General features: G+C 42.6%; 1 protein-coding gene across 1 annotated transcript in view; it reads right to left on the reverse strand.

Moving 5' to 3' along the window:
* LOC132818434 (calmin-like) overlaps positions 1 to 20,000 on the reverse strand; it is an 88,146-nt gene extending 68,146 nt beyond the window's left edge. Inside the window, exon 1 of the mRNA XM_060829483.1 lies at positions 19,831 to 20,000. Coding sequence (XP_060685466.1) covers positions 19,831 to 19,912 — 82 coding nt within the window. The 5' untranslated portion in view covers positions 19,913 to 20,000. The remainder of the gene's footprint in view (positions 1 to 19,830) is intronic.
* Positions 20,001 to 20,326: the final 326 nt, after the last annotated feature.

Consider the following 20,326-nt stretch of genomic DNA (forward strand, 5'->3'; position numbering starts at 1 on the left):
GTTGTAGTCCAACCTGTTGGACTATAGCCCGGTGTTGTGTGATTTTTAAACTTTGTCCACCCCAGTCCCTCCATATCAAGCCTAAATTATGGAGTTGCAGCTCTGTATGAGATCTCCCAAGAGACCATTTAAAAACTGTGGGGAAACGTGGTTAAATGGAAATTAGACCTAGATGTTTCCAAGTCCTGTCAAGTGGTAACAGCTCTGCTGTGATGAGAAAAACATTGCTGCAAATGTGTTGCTGGTCAAAGCACAGCAGGCCAGGCAGCATCTCAGGAATAGAGAATTCCCTTGTAGAGGGAGGAAGAGAGCTTCTTCAAGGAAGGCATCCTTGCAAGAGGATTCGCAGTAGGTTAAAATCTTCGAGTAAAAAATGAGGTCTGCAAATGCTGGAGATCACAGCTGCAAATGTGTTGCTGGTCAAAGCACAGCAGGCCAGGCAGCATCTCAGGAATAGAGAATAGAGAAAAACATTGACTTAGTCAAAGAGGAACACAGGAGTTTTTGTTACATGAAAGCTTTTAAAGGACAAGAATCTTAAAACAGCCTATATTATTAACAATCTAACACCTTCAGCATTCATTCCTTCCAACACTGGCACTATTTACAAAATGAACTTCAGCAACTCACTAAGGTGCCTTTGAAACTGGTGATCAACTCCACAAAAGGAAACAAGGTCAGCAGATACATGGGAGTATCACCTCCTGCAAGTCCCCCTTCAAGGCACATACCATTCTAACTTGCAACTGTTGTGTTATGTCTTCCACTCAGTATACATCGTGTTATCATCTGTATAACACAGAATGTGACCTCAAGTGTAAAGGTCTCATACTCCTTACTTTGGAGATTTGAAGCATAGTGCGCTATTGGAAGCATGGTCCTCTGTTATAGCATAACTTAATGTCAGCCCAGATACTTGTGGCTGAGTAGTGCAATATCTGTGTATAATTGTAGTAATATGTCTGTTGTTGTCTTCAATCCCATTTTCCATGCCCAGTTTATGATGTCATAGGAGATAAGAACCATTCTGAAAAACGTGTTGCTGGAAAAGCGCAGATCAGGCAGCATCCAAGGAGCAGGAGAATCGACGTTTCGGGCATAAGCCCTTCTTCAGGAATGAAGAAGCCATTCCTGAAGAAGGGCTTATGCCCGAAACATCGATTCTCCTGCTCCTTGGATGCTGCCTGACCTGCTGCGCTTTTCCAGCAACACATTTTTCAGCTCTGATCTCCAGCATCTGCAGTCCTCACTTTCTCCTAGATAAGAACCATTGCTGCATCAGGTAAAACACTCTGCTGAAAACTCATACCATTAACTATACAGTATTACCTATGTTTTACCATTGTGGGTCAAAGTCTTGTCATTACTGCTGTAATACCATCACTACATTTGACCAAAAGTGGTTCATGGCAGTAACTCACCATACCACAAGAAAAACTAGGGATAAACAATACATTCCAGATTTGTTAATGACTGGTACATTACATGAATGAATGCAAAAAAAGTTTCTAATTCATCATTAAACATGTCAAAACAAGAGCTTACTGAAAACCCTTTCCTGCCTATTAAACTGAGGGAGTTAATACATTTGAAAAACTCACTTATCAGCACTACCCTCAGCCAATGTCTAGGCCTTGTCTACGTTGCCCCCTCACTCCAAACAAGCCTCAACTCCAAATACTGAAAAACAGTAAGATTAGATTAAAGCAACGGCTTTCCATTTAAGATCTAGATTTAAAAAACTTTTTTCACACAATGAGTAGTCTGGAAGGCACTACTTGGAATTGTGCTGAAGGGAAGTTCAACTGAGGCATTTAAGAGAGCATCAGTGAATATTTAAATGGAAAACAATGCACAAGAGAAAAATGCAAGAGATTGGTACTAAGTCACAATGCAGACAAGAGAGCTGAATAGACTCCTTCCGCAGTGCAATAATTCTGTGATCCATCTAGATTCACTCCTGACCATGAACCATTCTCTTCTGAGAAAGTAATAAAGCATTGTGGGCGGCACGGTGGCACAGTGGTTAGCACTGCTGCCTCACAGCGCCAGAGACCCGGGTTCAATTCCCGACTCAGGCGACTGACTGTGTGGAGTTTGCACGTTCTCCCCGTGTCTGCGTGGGTGTCCTCCGGTTTCCTCCCACAGTCACAAAGATGTGCGGGTCAGGTGAATTGGCCAAGCTAAATTGCCCCTAGTGTTAGGGAAGGGGTAAATGTAGGGGTATGGGTGGGTTGCGCTTCGGCGGGTCGGTGTGGACTTGTTGGGCCGAAGGGCCTGTTTCCACGCTGTAAGTCTAATCTAATCTACTTCTCAGCATCGAGTGACTAGATTTTCAAATCAACATCTGCACCATTACTGGATAGATATGGCCTGAGAAATCTTTTATGAATACATGTACCAGCCAAATTTACTGCTTCCTTTTGTGCGATGCAGAGTAAATTCCTCAGTATGATAGTTTATTATTACAGCTGCCATAATTACTGCCTCAGCCAGCACTCTTACTTACCTGACTGCCCGCATACCATAACAATAACATCCCTGTGGTATTTTGTCTCCATGATATGATGTTTTCATAGTGTTATATTTCACCATGATATTCACAGCTCTTAAAAGACACTCCAAAGACACTCCTTGGCTTGAGGTGTTAATTAAGCAGCAAGTCAGGATGTGATAGCCGAAGCAAAATTGAGCAGATTGGCGAGACATAGTGGAAGCAATGATGTAGAGTCATAAAGTCAAGCAGCACAGAAGCAGACTCTTTGGTCCAACCAGTTCACACTAACCATAACCCCAAACCAAACTAGTCCCACTTGACTGCACTTGTCCAGTATCCCTCCAAACATTTAGATTAGATTACTCAATTTTTAGATTAGATTATTTACAGTGTGGAAACAGGCCCTTCGGCCCAACAAGTCCACACCGACCCGCTGAAGTGCAACCCACCCATTCTCCTACATTTACCCATTGACCTAACACAACGTGCAATTTAGCATGGTCAATTCACCTGACCCGCACATCTTTGTGATGTGGGAGGAAACCGGAGCACCCGGAGGAAACCCACGCAGACACGGGGAGAACGTGCAAACTCCACACAGTCAGTTGCCTGAGGCAGGAATTGAACCCGGGGTCTCTGGCATTGTGAGGCAGCAGTGCTGACCACTGTGCCACTGTGCCGCCCACATTTATTATTCATGTACTTATCTAAATGTCTTTTCAATGTTGTAACTTTGCTCGCATCCACCACTTCATGTGGAGGATCATTCCACATACAAACCATCCTGTGTAAAAAAAAGTTGCCCCTCATGTCTTTTTTAAAATTTTTCTCCTCTCACCTTAAAAATATGTCCCTTAGTCTTGAAATCCCCCACTCTAGGAAAACGATATCTGCCATTCACTTCATCTATATTCCTCATGATTTTATAAACCTCCATAAAGGTCACCCCTCAACCTCCTATGCTCCAGTGAAAAAAAAAGTCATTGTACAAACAAACAATCCAGAGGTCCAGGTTCATACTCTGGGGATACAGGTTCAAGTCCTACCAAAGTAGCGGGTGAAATTTAAATTCAATTAATAAATCTGGAATTAAAAGCTAGTGCATGAGTACTAAACCACTGTAAATTATCCTAAAAACCGATGTGTTTTATTAATATTCTTTAGGGAAGAAATTCAGCTGTCCTTACCAACTCCATACCACAGAAATGTGGTTGACTTGTAAATAGCTGAAAATGTGTTGCTGGTTAAAGCACAGCAGGTTAGGCAGCATCCAAGGAACAGGAAATTCGACGTTTCGGGCCAGAGCCCTTCATCAGGATGAAGGGCTCTGGCCCGAAACATCGAATTTCCTGTTCCTTGGATGCTGCCTAACCTGCTGTGCTTTAACCAGCAACACATTTTCAGCTCTGATCTCCAGCATCTGCAGACCTCACTTTTTACTTGACTTGTAAATACCCTAAGAAATGGCCTAGCAAGCCATTCAGTGCTATCAAACCTATACAAAGCATAATAAAATAAATAAATTATTTTGGTCCACCTGGCAAGATTCTAAGCATCAGAAAAAAACCATGCTTCATCTGGTCATTCCTGCAGATTTATCCTTACTAACATCCAGAGTTTCTGTTTCTAGGAAAGAAACAGACAAGTTGAGCAATAGTGTATTCATACCTGTATTACCATTCCTGGGTATGTCCTGTCCCAGAAGCAGGGCAAACCCATTAGGAATGGAAGTACTTGGGAGGGAGTCCTCAACTTTGATCCGGATGCAATGAAGTCTCGTGGCATCAGGTCAAACATGGGCATGGAGGCAATGACTATTAATCCAGAGATCCAGTAATGTCCTGGGGACCCGGGTTGGAATCTCACCATGGCAGATGGTCGAATGCGAATTCAAAAAAAAATATCTGGAATTAAGAATCTAATGATGACTATGAAACCATTGCCAATGGTCAGGGGAAAACCCATCTGGCTCATTTGTGTCCTTTAGGGGAAGGAAATTGACATCTTTACCTGATCTGGTCTATATGTGACTCCAGACCCACAGCAATGTGGGTGACTCTTAAACTGCCCTCTGGACAATTAGAGTTGGGCAATAAGTGCTGGCTGAGCCAGTGCCACCCCCATCCTATGAATGATTAAAAACACCTATCACAAGCCCAAAACAAATGCCTCGGCTGATGAATCACTATTCCTCCATGCTGAACACCAATTTTAAGAAGCACTGAAGTAGGTAAGAATGTGGAATGAACTCTGGATGGAGGTGAAGAGATTTCAAGTCCATCACAAAGAGTGGCTCAGTAGCACCATTGCTAATCAAACAGGATGAGTTCTGAAGGACATAGCTGCAAGACTGGGTCTACAGGAGGTGATGAAGGAGCTAAAAGGGGAAATTTACAAAAAATAGAAATTGCTGGGAAACTCAGCAGGTCTGGCAACTCAGGTGGAGCTAAGCAATATTGCAACACACACAGTAAGTTCGGCAGTCCTGCCACATCCAGACGTAAATGGTGGTTAAACGTTCAACATCGAACCGGTAAAGCCGGTTCCACAAATATTCCTATCTCAAATATGGAGAAGCCCAGCACATTGCTGCAAAACACACGGTATTTACAACAGTCTTCAGCCAAAAACACTGAATTGATAATCAATCTTGTCCTCTTCGTGCAGTGCTGAGTATCATAGCTGCCAGTATTTAGCCACTCCATGTCATATCATGTCATGGTTGAAGGCACCAGGCACTGCAAAGGCCATGGCACCTTGCAATATTCCAAATATAGTCCTGGAAACTTATGTTCCAAATCTAGCCATGCCTCAATTCGAGCTGTTCCACTCTAGCTACCACACTCCAAACAGCAACATGGAAAATTGCCCAGAAATATCCTCTTTACAAAAAGCATGAAAATCCCAACCCAGACAATAACTGCCCCAATCTACTCTCGATCATCCGTAAAATGATGGAAGATATCAACAGTACTATCAGATTAGATTAGTTTAGATAGTCTACAGTATGGAAACAGGCCATTTGGCCCAACAAGTCCACACCGACCCTCTGAAGAGTAACCCAGCCAGACCCATTCCCCTATTCTACATTTACCCCTGAGTAAAGCACCTAGCACTATGGGCAATTTAGCATAGCCAATTCAATTCACCTTCCTAATCTTTGGATTGTGGGAGGAATCCAGAGCATCCAGAGGAAACCCATACAGACACAGTGAGAATATGCAAACTGTACACAGACAGTCACCCGAGGCTGGAATTGAAACCTGGTGCTGTGAGGCAGCAGTGCTAACCACTGAACCACTGTACCATCCCCAAGGGGCGCTACTCAGCAACATCTAAGGGGAGGTTTGGCTTAATGTTATGATCACCAGATGATTAATCCAGAGACACAGGCAATGTTCTAGTAACCTGAGTTTGAAGGCAATCAGATGCTACAATTTGAATTCAATAAAAATCTGCAATTAAGAGTTTAATTGTCACCATCAGCATGGTCATTTGTCAGGAAAAACCCATCTGGTTCACTAATGTCCTTTAGGGAAGGAACCTGCCATCCTTACCAGCTCTGGTCTACACATGACTCCAGACCCACAGCAATGTGGCTGATTCTGAACTGTCTTCTGGGCAATTAAGGATGGGCAATAAATGCTGGCCTAGCCAGTAATAACCACACCAATAAATAAAATAAAACAGCTCACTGATATTCAGTTTGCATTCTGCCAGGGCAACTCAACTCCTGACCTCATTACAGCCTAAATACAAACACAGGCAACAGAACTGACTTCCAGAGATGAGGTAACTGTTCTTGACCTCTGTCAAATACGGATTTGATGTGTGACATCAAAACTGGAGTCAATGGGAGATTCCTGATGAAGGGCTTTTGCCCAAAACGTCGATTTTACTGCTCCTCGGAAGCTGCCTGAACTGCTGTGCTCTTCCAGCACCACTAATCCAGAATGGAGTCAATGGGAATCAGGAGGAAATCTCTCTGCTGGTTGGAGTTACATCTGGCACAAAAGGACAATGGTTGTGGTTTTTGGAGGTCAATCATCTCAGAGCCAAAAATATTGCTACAAGTGTTTCCTCAAGGCAGTACCCAAGGCCTGAACATCTTCAGCTACTTAAATGGGAAATGGGGATGCTTGCTGATGGTTGTACAAAGTTCAGTCTCTTTCACAACTTCTCAGGCACTGAAGCTAAACATATCCAAATGCAATAAAGATGAATATTCAAGCTTGGTTTGATAAGTGACAAATAACAATCATGCCAAAAAAAAATGACATGATTTTTTCCTGACAAGAAAATCTAACCACTTCCACTTGACGTTCAATGCCATTACCAATCCCCCATTGACATGCCAGATAATACCAATGACCACTGAACTGGGCGAGTCTTATTATGAATCACATCAGTTAGTTCAACAGCACCTTCCAAACCAACAAACTCTACTATCTAAAAGGTCATGGTCAGCAACTGCATAGAAAGATCTCTTGCAAATTCCCTTCCAAACTACACACTATCGTATTTGTAAATAATATTGCTGTACCTCATTGTTGCACATTATACCATATAGATCAAGAGACAGATTCAACCTATAATTATGATGGTAGCAGACAGATTAGAATGTATCTGGTTTGTGTGTGTTGTCACATACCAATCTTTATCACCTTTAACTAATATGCTTCTTTTAAATGTTAAGAGGTATAAAGGAATTAGTGAAGGCATAATGGAATCCGTCAGAAACAAAAATAAGAATTGCTGGAGAAACTCATTAGGTCTGGCATTATCTGTGGAGAGAAAGTAGGCTTAACATTTCGGGTCTAGATACCAAAGCACAGAAACAGACCCTTCAGCCCTCCCACGCCTGTGCTGGCACATTTTACCCCTCCAAGATTGCCTTCACTTACAGGATCCATATCCCTCTATTCCCTTCCTATTCATGGATTCATCCAGGTGCTTCTTGACTGCTGCTGTTGTGTCTGCTTCCTCCTCTGCCAGTGTGTTCCAGGCACTCCCCACCCCTTGTGTGAAAAACCTTGCCTCTCCCATCTCTATTAAACTTGACGTTAGGGACACCTTCCTGAGCTGTTTATTGTGAGGCCTTAACTTCCCAAAAGGTTGAATCACTTGGGTATTTAATGTGGAAATTTCAGTCAACAAGTTAGCATGAGACATCAAGTAGAACAGCACAAACAATTGGTTACAGTAAGAAATCAGTTTCTTTTTTTAAAAAAAGGTTGCAAGTGGAGCAAGTAGAGAGAATATCTAAAAAAACAAACAAGCTGGGTAATAGAATATTAAGATCATGTCTGAGTGCTACCAAGACCCATTATACAATTATCTTCAATTAATCTGGCCACTTTCATTCCACAATTAAAAAAAAACATAGTTCTCATTAATGACCAATTAAAATTCCTCAGGAAATGAAGCAGCCTTAACCAACCTACCATCCATGAGTTCACATTCTATTCTGCCAATGCAACACATCCCAAGAGAAAGAAAAGTTCTATTCTATGTCATGTGGTTAATATGAATTAAGCTTGGTCATTGTGTTGTTTCTTCAAGTTATGTCATCCTGCTGTCTCTACATTCCGAACTCAAATTTGTCAAGGGTCACATACCACTACCTCCCCAACAATGGGCAAAGCACAAAGATTTCGCTGCTTGTTGGATGCTGCCTGAACTGCTGTGCTCTTCCAGCACCACTGATCCAGAATCTGGTTTCCAGCATCTGCAGGCATTGTTTTTACCAAAGCACAAAGAAAGATGAACAGTAAAAATTCATGCTCTTTGCAACGTTTTACTTGTTATGCATCATTTTGACTCAGTATGTAGTACAGAGGAACCTCGGTTGTCCAGCATTCAATTATTCAAAATTCAGATTATCCGGACAAGCTCCCAACGCTTGGCTAAACTGTGTTATCCGGCATTTGATTATTCGAAAACGTTACTCCCCATATGTGTCATTCAGATGATCGAGGTTCCTCTGTACTCTCATCTGAATGTATGTGCTTTCAAACCCACTCCAAACATTTGATTACAAACTCCAGACATGCCCACTTCCCGTGGGAGTACAAATGGACCACTGTGCTGTCAGAAATGACAGCACACAGCAAACCTCTGCCCCCTCAAAAGTGGTATAAAAAAGTTGCATTATTCTGAAGAGGACTTCCTCCTATTGTCCTGAAAATACTTATCCCTCAATCAACATCACACAAACAACAAACATGTTTCCTACAACAGTGACTCCATTTCAAACATACTGGCTCCAGTAAGCTTTGGATCATTCAGATGTTATGAGATGTGTTATGAACGCAAGTCTTCTATTTTGTAAGTACTGTATGTTGGGGGGAAGGGTTTAAAAGGTGCCATTTATTCATCTCACTCTTTCAGTATAATCAAGACCTACACTGTTGTATGCCAGAACCCAGGTCTCCTCTTTTTCCCGAGTTGACTCCAGTTTACTCCAGTTGGTTCGCTTTGGTGTTTACATACTTCTAGCTTCTAATTGAAAGGCAAACCCTTGGAATCAAAAGAGGGATTGAAGTTTAAAATGGCAACACATTTTTGGTCAAAACAATTTCCAAACAATTAAAAGGCACAATTTACCAAAAGACTGGTGGGGGGAGAAGAATCTTACACAATGTAGATGGTGTCAAGGACTTAAACTTCAAAAGGGTGCATTTATTTATTTACTATTTGACGTGATGTGACATCACCAGCAAAACCAGTGTTTATTACAAATTCCTAATTGCTGTGGATCTGAATGGCTTGCTTGGCCATTTCAAAACACAATTAAATGTCAATTATATTACAGTGGGCCAGACCAGGTAGGGATGGAAAATCTCCTTTTGGAAAGGACATTGATGAACCAGATGGGTATTTCTCAATTGCTGTGATAGCTTTGTGTTAACCTTTTTCTTTAATACATGAAATTAATTTAAATTCCATTATCTCTTAGTGGGATTTGAACTCAATTTTCCAGAGCATGAGTATCTGAACTATAAGTCCACTAACATAACCACGACACACATCTCCCCATGATCTACAACAACAGTCACAAGTGCCCATAACTCTCCCCGAGCAACTCTCCCTGCATAACAAAGTGTCCTCTATATGTCCTCCCCACTTGATGCATTCTGTAATGGTATCTCTATTGATCATGGCCCAATATGGTGGTTGGAGCAGCGCAGATTGGAGTTGTGCAGTGAGACTATGCAAAATCCCAAACGTAGGAATGGCCCAGGAAAAGAAAGATTCTAATGAGCAATTCCCTTGCATCTAGAATCTTCTGCATTAAAGTTGCAGAATTTTTTAGCTAAGCCAAAGTCTCCAGATTTCATGAAGTTGGTCAAACAAATCATAAATTCTTCTGACTTTTTAAATAGTTCTTCACTCAAGTTAGTCAAATGCTCCCTCTTCATTTACTTGCAGAAGATTTTGCAGTCCACTTGTGTTTTGTTTAAGTTTCTTTTCTCTAGCTTGCATTTGTTTTATAGAATTATAGAATCCCTACAATGTGGAAACAAGCCCATCGGCCCAACAAGTCCACGCCGACCCTCCGAAGAGTTTCCTATCCAGACCCACTCTCCTACCCTATTACTCTACATTTCCCCTGATTAATGCACCTAACTGATACATCCCCGAAAACTACAGGCAATTTAGCACAGCCAATTCACCTAATCTGCATATCCTTGGACCGCAGGGGAAAACCGGAGCACCTGGAGGAAACCCAGGCAGACACGGGGAGAATGTACAAACTCCACACAAGGCAGTTGCCTGGGGCTGGAATCGAATGTGGGTCCCTGGCACTGTGAGGCAGCGGTGCTAACCACTGAGCCATCGTGCCACTGCCAAATTCTATTCTTCCATTCCTTGGACCACATTTACTGTATTCTAAAAACTTCCCAATCCTCAGATTTACTACAGTTTCTGCCCATTTTCAAAGCCTTTTATTTTTCAGCTGTGGTTGACTTTGTCTTACTTCTGTTCTTAGCATTTAGTTGAAGCCAATTCCACAAACATTCAGACAAAATGGTATGGTACAAAATAACAGCGGCTCTTTATAACCATCATTTTCCAATTCTTTCTGACTTTAGATATGGTCTTAGAGGATTTGAGGTCAGCTAAAGCTGCTCCATTGAGTGAAAAGGGAGAAAAGAATAGATCAAGTAATTACAGCTCAGTCATCTTAATCTTGTGGTGGGCAAATTATTGGGAAAAATGTCCAAGGAACAACATAAAATTATGTTAGAAAAGCACAGGTCAATAATTCAGGCCGCATGGATTTGTTAAGGGAAGGTTGTATCTAACTAACTTGATTGAACATTTTGAGGAAGTGGCTTAGGGTAATATGTTTGAAGCAGTCTTTATGCATTTTACAGTGATTTGGATAAGGTCTCTCATGGTAGACTGATACTAAATTCATAGTTCACAGGATTCAAGAAAAAGGCAAACTGGATGCAAAATGGACTTACTGACAGAAATAAAAGTGTAATGATTGACAGGTTTTGTGTGATTGGAAGACTACGTCCTGTGAGGTTTCAAAGAGATCTTTCCTTTTCATGGAAAAATCCACAGCTTCCCAAAGTGGGGCCAGAACCCAAATGGGGTCACGAGTGGAAATTTACTTAGGTTAAAAGCTCCTAATGGCAGAAATGGCTGCTTTGAGGCTCTGACCCTTCTCGGTCTAAAACACTCCCACAGGATCTCTCTTACTCATTCTCCAGTCCTCAAAATTCTCACTATTAGCCTTGAAATGTGGTCTTTATGGAAAAACGTTTGGGAATCATTGGTATAATGAAAGGTTTAGAAGTAAACGCAAAAAAAACCTATCAAAAACTTTGCAGACAAGACAAATATTTACCATGGGGCTCATAGTGAGAAAACAAAATGTAAATTGCAGGACAATATCAATGAATTAGTCCGGTTGGCAGAAAAGTAGCAAATGGAATTGAATCCCGACAGGTGTGAGGTTATGGCAAAGGACTAACAAAACAAAAGGAGATGTCAGGAACATGGAGAAAAATAGGAGGAACAATGAAACCTCGCAGTCCACAAACCCTTGAAGGTAGCAGGACAGCTAAATAAGAAAGTAAGCTTGCTGCTTTCTCTTGCTGGCTAAAGGTATATAATATAAGAGGGAGAGTCTATGAGAATGTGTAAAACACTAGTTTAGCCACAGCTAGAATATTGCATTGAGTTCTGTTCGCTGCATTACAGGAGGTTTGAGATCACACTAGAAAAAGAGCAGAGTGCAGATTTACGAGAATGGTGCCAGGAAGGAGGATCGTGACTATCAGAAAATAACAAATCGGCTGTTTCTCACCAAGTGGAGGCAAGCAGGAAACTTACTTGATGCATACAAGATTATGAGGGGCCCCTTATTTCCTCTTAGTAGATAGGTCAATAGCCAGGCACCATAGACTTAAAGCAATCAGGAGAAGAATAAGAGGAGGGTTGATGGTAATTCTTTCACCCTGAAGTTGTGGTGGATGCCCTGTCACTCTGCCTGGACAACACAAAAACCTGCATCACATTTTGAAATTTGTGGATATGAACTTTAACTATCATACCCACACCTTAAAAGTCATGGTCCAATAATTAGAAAGCATGATAGCTAAATAGTTTTTTTTTTAAAAAAAAACAGCATGAACACAGCACACCAAATGACCATACTCTCAAAGTTATGTCTATTAGAGGTCATCCAAACCAATTGAGCAACAAGTTATTGCACCACACTCTCTGTGTTTATACAGGAGCAAGAGGGGAAGAAGTGAGGAAAGTGATAATCAGTATTGATTCACTCTATGTTATGTGTATCCGAGAAAGAATGAGTGATAGAGGCAATTCATAAACATAACACCAGTGGAGACATTTCCTGCCTGGAACTTCAAAGGAGGCATTTCAAACTTGAGGAGCTGAATGGTCTTATTTTGTTCCTGTAACAGAAAGCAGGTGATTGCAATGAATACTGTACACAATATGCTTTGGAATCCAAGACGATCAGCCATTAAGTCGCACCTGCATCTGGGAAGTCCCTCCTAGCTAACATGCCTGCTTGAAATTCTGACCTTTTTAACACAGAAATGTAAACATGAGAGTTAACACTTCCTCGCTGGCTCATACTTAAAAGATAAAAATGGACAATTTGTAACTTGTCCCATAGGAACCAGTGCCAAGTCTCCCTATGCATAGAGGAACCTCCAGAGATTACTCAGTAAATCCATTAACATTGAGGGAGGTATTACTTTGCCTATGCTGCCAAAGCATACTGGGAACAGAAAAACAGTGATGTAATATTTGTGATTGAATTGAATGTCAACAAGGCCTTGCAAAATTCTCCACTTGAGCTATTTATTTTGTAGATCTCTGAAACATTTGGCAGAACCAGGCATACTGCATTTCTAAATAAGTTAACACCAGCCTGCCCTCCCTCTGTACATAGCCATCTAGTTTACCTCTAAACTGTCATGTTTCTGTTCACCATTTAACTTCTTTCCCCATTACCTCTAGAGTTTTCAGGACTCTGTTCTTATCCTCACTCTATTCTTTATTATGGTCAGCCAGGTGGACCGCAGATTATGAGGGGAATCATTTCAGGATTTTTGATCAGCAGGTGGACAGGGGAATAGGACTTTGGAACAACTTTTAACGAGATGCTGAGAGATTGTTGGTATGTGGGATTGATGATGTAACCGTGCAAAACGCCTACTAGCTGAAGCCCAACTGGACTTCAAATAGGCACTACAACTGGCTTTATCATTGAAAAATGCAGCAAATAGGGCATAGGAGTCCGATGAATGTGGACACTCTCGCCACTCTGAGTGAACTTGGGAGCACCACTTCAGTGAAGGCAATCGCACAGCCTCATTCAGGATATATCATAAACAGAGGGACTCTGGGGCTGCCCACAGCAAAACCCCAAAACAAAGCCAAGCCTCGGCCAAATGGTTAGAAGTTCCTTCATAATCTGGGCTGATAAGCCATTGTAGTTGCTGGTGGTATGTGGACTCAAGACAGCAAAAGAGTCTCACCCGATCCTAAACCGAGCAAGAGAACTCAGGCCAATATCCAGGACAGTGCACACCTACATCGGGAACAGTTCAAATGCTGAGCAACGTCCAAATCAGAACAAATCAAAATAAACTTTTGGTTAAATGGTCACCTGGTTTTAGTGGAAATCGATACTGGTGTGGCCCTTTCAGTGATCACAGAACTGGTCTTAACAAAATTTGCTCTGGACTCCAATCCTTAAGTTTGCACAAGATCTCAGCTAAAATGAGAACCTATACTGGGGAAATTTTACAGGTGAAGGGTACAACGTCGGTTCCAGTGCCTGGTTTATTTACCACTGATCGTAGTAAAAGGCTCGGGCCTAAGCTTGATGGGGCAAAATTGGTTGAGAAAGATTCACCTTGATTGGCTCAACATTTTTTGATTAGAAAATTACCTCCTGAGTGAAGTCCTAAGTGGAGGTTTTTCAGGAAGGTCTAGGGACCATCAGCGGAGCCAAGGCATATTGATCCCGAAAGCAATTCTATGATTGTGCAAGGCCTGCCCAATGGCCATTGGTCTTGAGCAAAAATAGAGGCAGAAATCAGAAGGCTGGGAAGTTAAAGAACCATCAAACCAGTCCAGTTATTGAATGGGCTGCACCCATCATACTGATTGTGAAGCCCTATGGGTCAGTGTATCTTTATGGGGACTTTAAACAAATGGTAAACCACTTTTCTCAGCTGGATAAATATCCAATCCCTCTCATAGAGGCTTTATATTGCAGGGGGCTGTCCTTCAGGGAGCTGGATATAAGCCATGTGTACTTGCAACTGCAGTTAGATGAGGATTCCCAGAGTACACTACGATTAATACCCAGAAGGGTTTGTACCATTGTATATGAGATTGTCATTTAGGGTATAGTCATCCCATACAATTTTTCAGCAGACAATGGAGAACATTTTACAAGATCTACATCAGATCACCATTTATCCAGATTATGTGCTACTTATAGGGAAGATCAATAATATGCACTTAGAGAACTTGGTTATAGTCCGTAGATCTTTCTTCCAAGCGTGTGTATGCCTCAGAAGGGAAAAATGTGTATCAGACATCCCAAATGACCTAGCTAAACCACAGAGTTAAGAAGACTGGGTTACACCTATTGGAAGTTAAAGTGACGGTGATCAAAGCTGCCCCAGCTCCCACATCTACACTGGAGCTTAGGTCTTTCCATGGACTGGTGAATTGTTTTGGAAAGTTCATACATAATCTGGCCTCCATCCTGGCATCTTTGCATCAACTCCTAAAAAAAGGGTTTGCCTTTGAAATGGCCATGTAGCCAAGCTATAGCTTTCAGGGAAGTGAAGAATGAGCTATCATCCTCTAAGATGTTGACATACTATAATCCCAAGTGAAATCTGGTATTGACAGGCAAAGCCTCCCAATATAGCATCATGGTCGCATTAGTTCATAGATGGTCCAATGGAGAGGAACATCCAAAAACGACGGAGTCATCACAACCAGATTTTTGAACCTGGACAGACCAAATCACAACAGAGGAAAGAATATGATTGTGCGGAGCAAGAGTGATTGTCCCAAGCTACTGGCTGAACTCCACCAGGGTTATCCAGGAGTTTCCAAAATGAAGATGTTGGCATGATGTTATGTCAAGTGATCAGGACTGGATGCAGTCATAGCCATGTTGGTGGGGCAGTGCCAGGAGCACTGACAAGGACAAAACTCACTGCCAGCAGCTTGCCCACAGGTAAACCTGGGACTCAGTTATGTGTTGACCACACAAAGTTAATTCGTCAAACATGGAGGGGGGGGGGGGGGGGGGGGGGGATGAAATGGCATCTGGGATGCTAATGCCAGACACAAGATTCCTCTAAGTGAGAGAGACAGGTTACTTCAGGGGATGACAGTCGGTGTAGGAACCATGGGATTGGTCCTACATGGGTAAGAGGCATGGTTGATGCAAAGTTGGTCCAGTGTTAAAGTTCGGGGAGGTGCGATGGTCTGAACAAACTCTTTGATTACAAAAGTTGCAAACTCACAAACGGTGTGGGAGCAAAATGCGCAGAGGTCCGTGACAGCCTTTCTGAACGTTCCAGAACCCATGGGTTCTCCCTTTCATAAAATCCCTAGAATGTGGAAGCAGGTCATTTGGGCCAACAAGTCAACACCCAATCGCCGAAGAGTATCCCACCTAGACTCACCCTCCTATCCTATTCATGTAACCCTGCATTTCCCATGGCTAATCCACCTAACCTGTACATCCCTGGACACTATAGGCAATTTAGTATGGCCAATCCACCTAACCTGCTCATATTTGAACTGTGGAAGGAAACCGGATCACCCAGAGGAAGACCACACAGGAAGAACATGCAAACTCCACACAGACAGTCGCCCGAGGTTGCAATTGAACCTGGGTCCCTGGTGCTGTGTGGCAGAAGTACTAACCATTGAGCCACTGTGCTGCCTTAAGCGTTGAAGAGACCTCAAAATCTGAGATGGACATGGCAGATGCTGCCACCTTGATGCCTTTGCTGCCTGAAGAAGCAAATGACTTTCATCCGAGATGCTTCAGGCACAAGAGCAGAGCAACTGTGCATTACACACCGCCCATATCAGAGGCAGGGTAGGAGGAACCTGACCCAGTGCTAAACTGCCTCAGGAGGAGCTACAAAAGGAAAGAACTGGCCCATGTCCTCAGACTCAGGGGAGAGTGATACAGTGATCGTAGTGAGGTCAGCCAGGTGGACATCATAGAATATGAGTTCCCTGATTGGGACTGTTAATCTGGTCCAATCAGGGAGCCCTCACTGACAGACATAAACAGGAGTGTCTACTGCTGTTAGGCGGTAGTGTGGGGGGAAAGAAAAAAAAAAGAAAAACAAAAGAAAAATAAATAAACAGCAGTGTCAGATATACTGTTGTTCTGAAAGCTGGCTCTGAGGGAGCTAGGAGAAAGTGAGGACTGCAGATGCTGGAGATCAGAGCTGAAAATGTGTTGCTGGAAAAGCGCAGCAGGTCAGGCAACATCAAAGGAACAGGAGAGTCAACGTTTTGGGTCCTGAAGAAGGGCTCGTGCCCGAAACTTCTGCTCTGAGGGAGCTAGATCAGTGTCAAGGACTCTCCATGTGTAAATAAAAGGTCTTGTGATGACAGGATAGAGTGATAGAATCCTACAGTTTTTACATGAGAGTGGTGCTGGAAAAGCACAGCACGTCAGGCAGCATCCAAGGAGCGGGAAAATCCTGCTTCTCGGATGCTGCCTAACCTGCTGTGCTTTTCTAGCACCACTCTAATCTAAACTCTGGTTTCCAGCATCTGCAGTCCTCCCTTTTGCCTCCCTGATAGAATCCTACAGCACAGAGACAGGCTCTTTGGCGCAAACTGGTCCACGCTGACTAAAGTTTCTGTCCAGTCTAACCCCATTTCTCTGCATTTGGCAGATATCCTTCTAATCCTTTCCTATCCATCTATTTGTCCAAATACCTTTTAAATGTTGTAATGTACCCGGCTCAAGCACTTCCGCTGGCAGCTCATTCCATATACATACCATCCTCTGTGTAAAAAGTTGCCATTCAGGTTCCCTTATATTCTATTCTGTCTAACCTTAAACGTATGCCCTCTAATCCTCGATTCCCCAGTCCTGAGAAAAGAAACTGAGTGCACTCACCCTATCCAAGCCTCTCATGATCTTATATAGGAGAAGGGCTTTCTGTGCTCCTTGGATGCTGCCTGACCTGCTGTGCTTTTCCAGCACCACACTCTCAACTCTAATCTCCAGCATTTGCAGTCCTCACTTTTGCCTAATCCAGATAAACTATGTCTACTGCTGTGCCCTTGTCAACCTTCCTGGTCACCTTAAAGAACTCTAACAAATTTGTGAGGCACGATCTCCCACTCACAAAGTCATGTTGACGACTCTTAATTAAATCCGGTCTTTCCAAACGCATATAAATCTTATCCCTCAGAATCTTCTCAAGTAACTTACCCACCACTGATGTTAAGCTGACTGGTCTATAGTTCCCAGGCTTGCCTTTGCAACCCTTCTCGAATAATTTGCTACCCTCCAGCCTTCCAGGACCTCCCAGATACCGGGAGTTATTTCACCGACCATAAACTTCCTACATTTTTACCAAGTCTCATTATCTGTGGGGTAATGATCTAAACGCTGGCCAGTGGGGTTAAGCTGCGAGGATCATTTTTCAACTGGGACTGACACAATGGGCCAAGAGATCTTTTTCTGTGCCGTTCTAACTTTTTTTTTCAGAACACATTCCCAGGAAGGAATTTCACTCTTCAAACTGGCATTGAAAACACAGTCTTTTAAACACATTACGAACTCCTTTTCCCATTTTCGTTCCATCCTTAGCCATTCCTCATCTTGAATGATTTATTTTGACCTGAAATGAAATGACTATTCTCCAAGGAGCTGAGTTTACTATTTATTCCAAATGTTTACATCTTTCTCAACAACTATTTGAATAAAATTCAAACTTGTGCCCGGCTTGAAAGCTGCTGCCATAGGTAGGCAGGCACTTTTAGCATCTCTTTCCCTCTCTCTATATACCTTGACTTTTTAAAAATGAAACTCTTGTCTGTTAGAGTCTCCTATTCCATCTCTCCATTGTAGCCTTATCTATAGTACCATGGTTCAAAATATAAGGCACTGACAAGGTTTGTATTGAGAGAAGGAGATGGAAATCAGAAATGCGCATCCTCCAGCTTAGACTGGGCAAAAGACAACTAAGGAAAATAAGGTTTTGAAGTGCTGGGTAAATTAATTTATAGACTAGTCGATGTGTATTTTCTAATTACTTATTTGTGGGATGTAGATACCACTGACAAAGCCAACATTTCTTGTGCATCATAAACTGCCCTTGAGAAGTAGTGGTAGTGAATCTTGACAATGGAGTGGTTTGGCAGACTGCTTTGGAAAGCTGTTAAACAGCAATCACATTGGTAGAGTCACATGCAGACCGTGCAAGGACAATAGATTTCTTTCCCTAAATGAAACCAGATGGATTGTTTTTACATGGTAGTTTCATGGTTACCATCACTAATAGCAGTGTTTTCATTCCAGATTTACTCAATTAACTGAATTTAATCTACCCAACAGCCGTGGTAGGATTTGAATTCATGTCTTCAGATTGTTAGTTCAAGCATACAGAACCACTAATATAACTACTATATTACCATCCCCCAGCCAGCACTGCAACAAATCCTGACTTCAGCACAGGAGGAGGAAGGGTGTGCATAATGGAATATTCAAAGTTTAGGAAAACAAGACAAGGAAGTTGTGAGAAACATTGACCATATCAGTATCAATAAATGAGACAGAGAAATGTATTTGACGGAGGAACAGCTAGGTGAGGAAAAGACAAGAGAGGAAAAGCCAGCGAGAATGACACATACAGAGAGAAAAGGTAATCAGATGGGAAAAAACGTCACAGGTGAAGGCGGGAGAGAGAGGGCAAGCTGGGCAGGGTCAGAGAGGGCAGGCAAGGGAAGGGAACAGAAAACAAGAATAAGGGGGCAAGCAACAGAGTGTGTATGAATAGAAGGGCAGCACATGACCAGGCAGAGGGGTGGTGGTCAGGGAGGAGTGTGTGTGGTACAGATACTGAGAGCAGTTTGAGTATATGATGTAGCAGGGAAGATAATTCCTGCAAGAACCAACCCAGCTGGTCTGCAAAAGGGCACAAGATTAAACACAGGGAAAGGTCGTCAATTCCAATCACTGTTTTGGGTGTAGGTAACAGATGTATTTTGAGATAATATTTGTTCTTGTGTCCTTGGGTTGGATCTGGAGTGTTTTATACTTTGTGATGATTCAGTCAAATGACAGAATGGCACGTTTTCAATCCTGTCCTGTTGATAGATTCAAATTAGGGGTTAGTCTTTGCAACAGTGATCTAGTCACATCACAGAGACAGACGGAGTAACAATTAGTGACACAAACATACAGACATCAAAAACTGTTAAGAAGTGAACAATATAAAGCAACGGCTGGAATGGAATTTGACCCCGACCGAAAAATTCCTGGAGTTAGCCCACGATGTGTAACGACTCCCACAGGCTATTTGGAAATATTTAATGAATCTTAATTCATCAGTAATATTAATTTGGAAAGCGGTTTGCTTGAAGTAAAATGAGAAGGATTATGTTCAAACTATCCCTATCCAGCAAGGATGGTGAATAACGCGCGGTGGGAGCAGCTTTTACTCCAAGTCACTAAGAATAGTTTCATTTACAGACAAAGTTTTTTTTTGGCAAACTTTCCGCCCGGCTCCCAGGCTGTGATCCCAGTTCCATCAGGCTCTTACCCTGGAGGTTTTGCACTCGGATGTCGCTGATGTGACCGATCAGCTCCTCTCGCTGAAACCAGTCCCATTCGTGTCCTGCCATAGAGAGAGAGTGAGAAGAGAGAGAGCCCCGATCCGTCTGTACTCTCACAGCGTCCCTTTAACCTGAGGGGGAGCCGAACAGAGAGGAAGCACTCGAGAGACGAGGGCGAAGCACTGGGCGGGGAGAGGGTGGGATCACAGATTCACTCAGGGGATAAATCCGAACGACTTCCTGGTGACGATGGGATTTTGCCCGCCCTCTTTCACTGCGCAGCACCACCTGGTTACTGGAGCAAGAATACAGATAAACTGAGCACACCTTCAAACTGGAGACTACACCCACCCCGCGGGAGAGGCAGACAGAAGTGCTGCATCTCAATGAAACACACACACACAGACATTAACAGTCAGCGAACACACAAATATTGCACACTCTCGAACAGACACACCCTCAAGCACACACAAACATGCAGAT

Source organism: Hemiscyllium ocellatum, chromosome 8 (assembly GCF_020745735.1).
Source record: "Hemiscyllium ocellatum isolate sHemOce1 chromosome 8, sHemOce1.pat.X.cur, whole genome shotgun sequence".
Lineage (NCBI taxonomy): Eukaryota > Metazoa > Chordata > Chondrichthyes > Orectolobiformes > Hemiscylliidae > Hemiscyllium > Hemiscyllium ocellatum.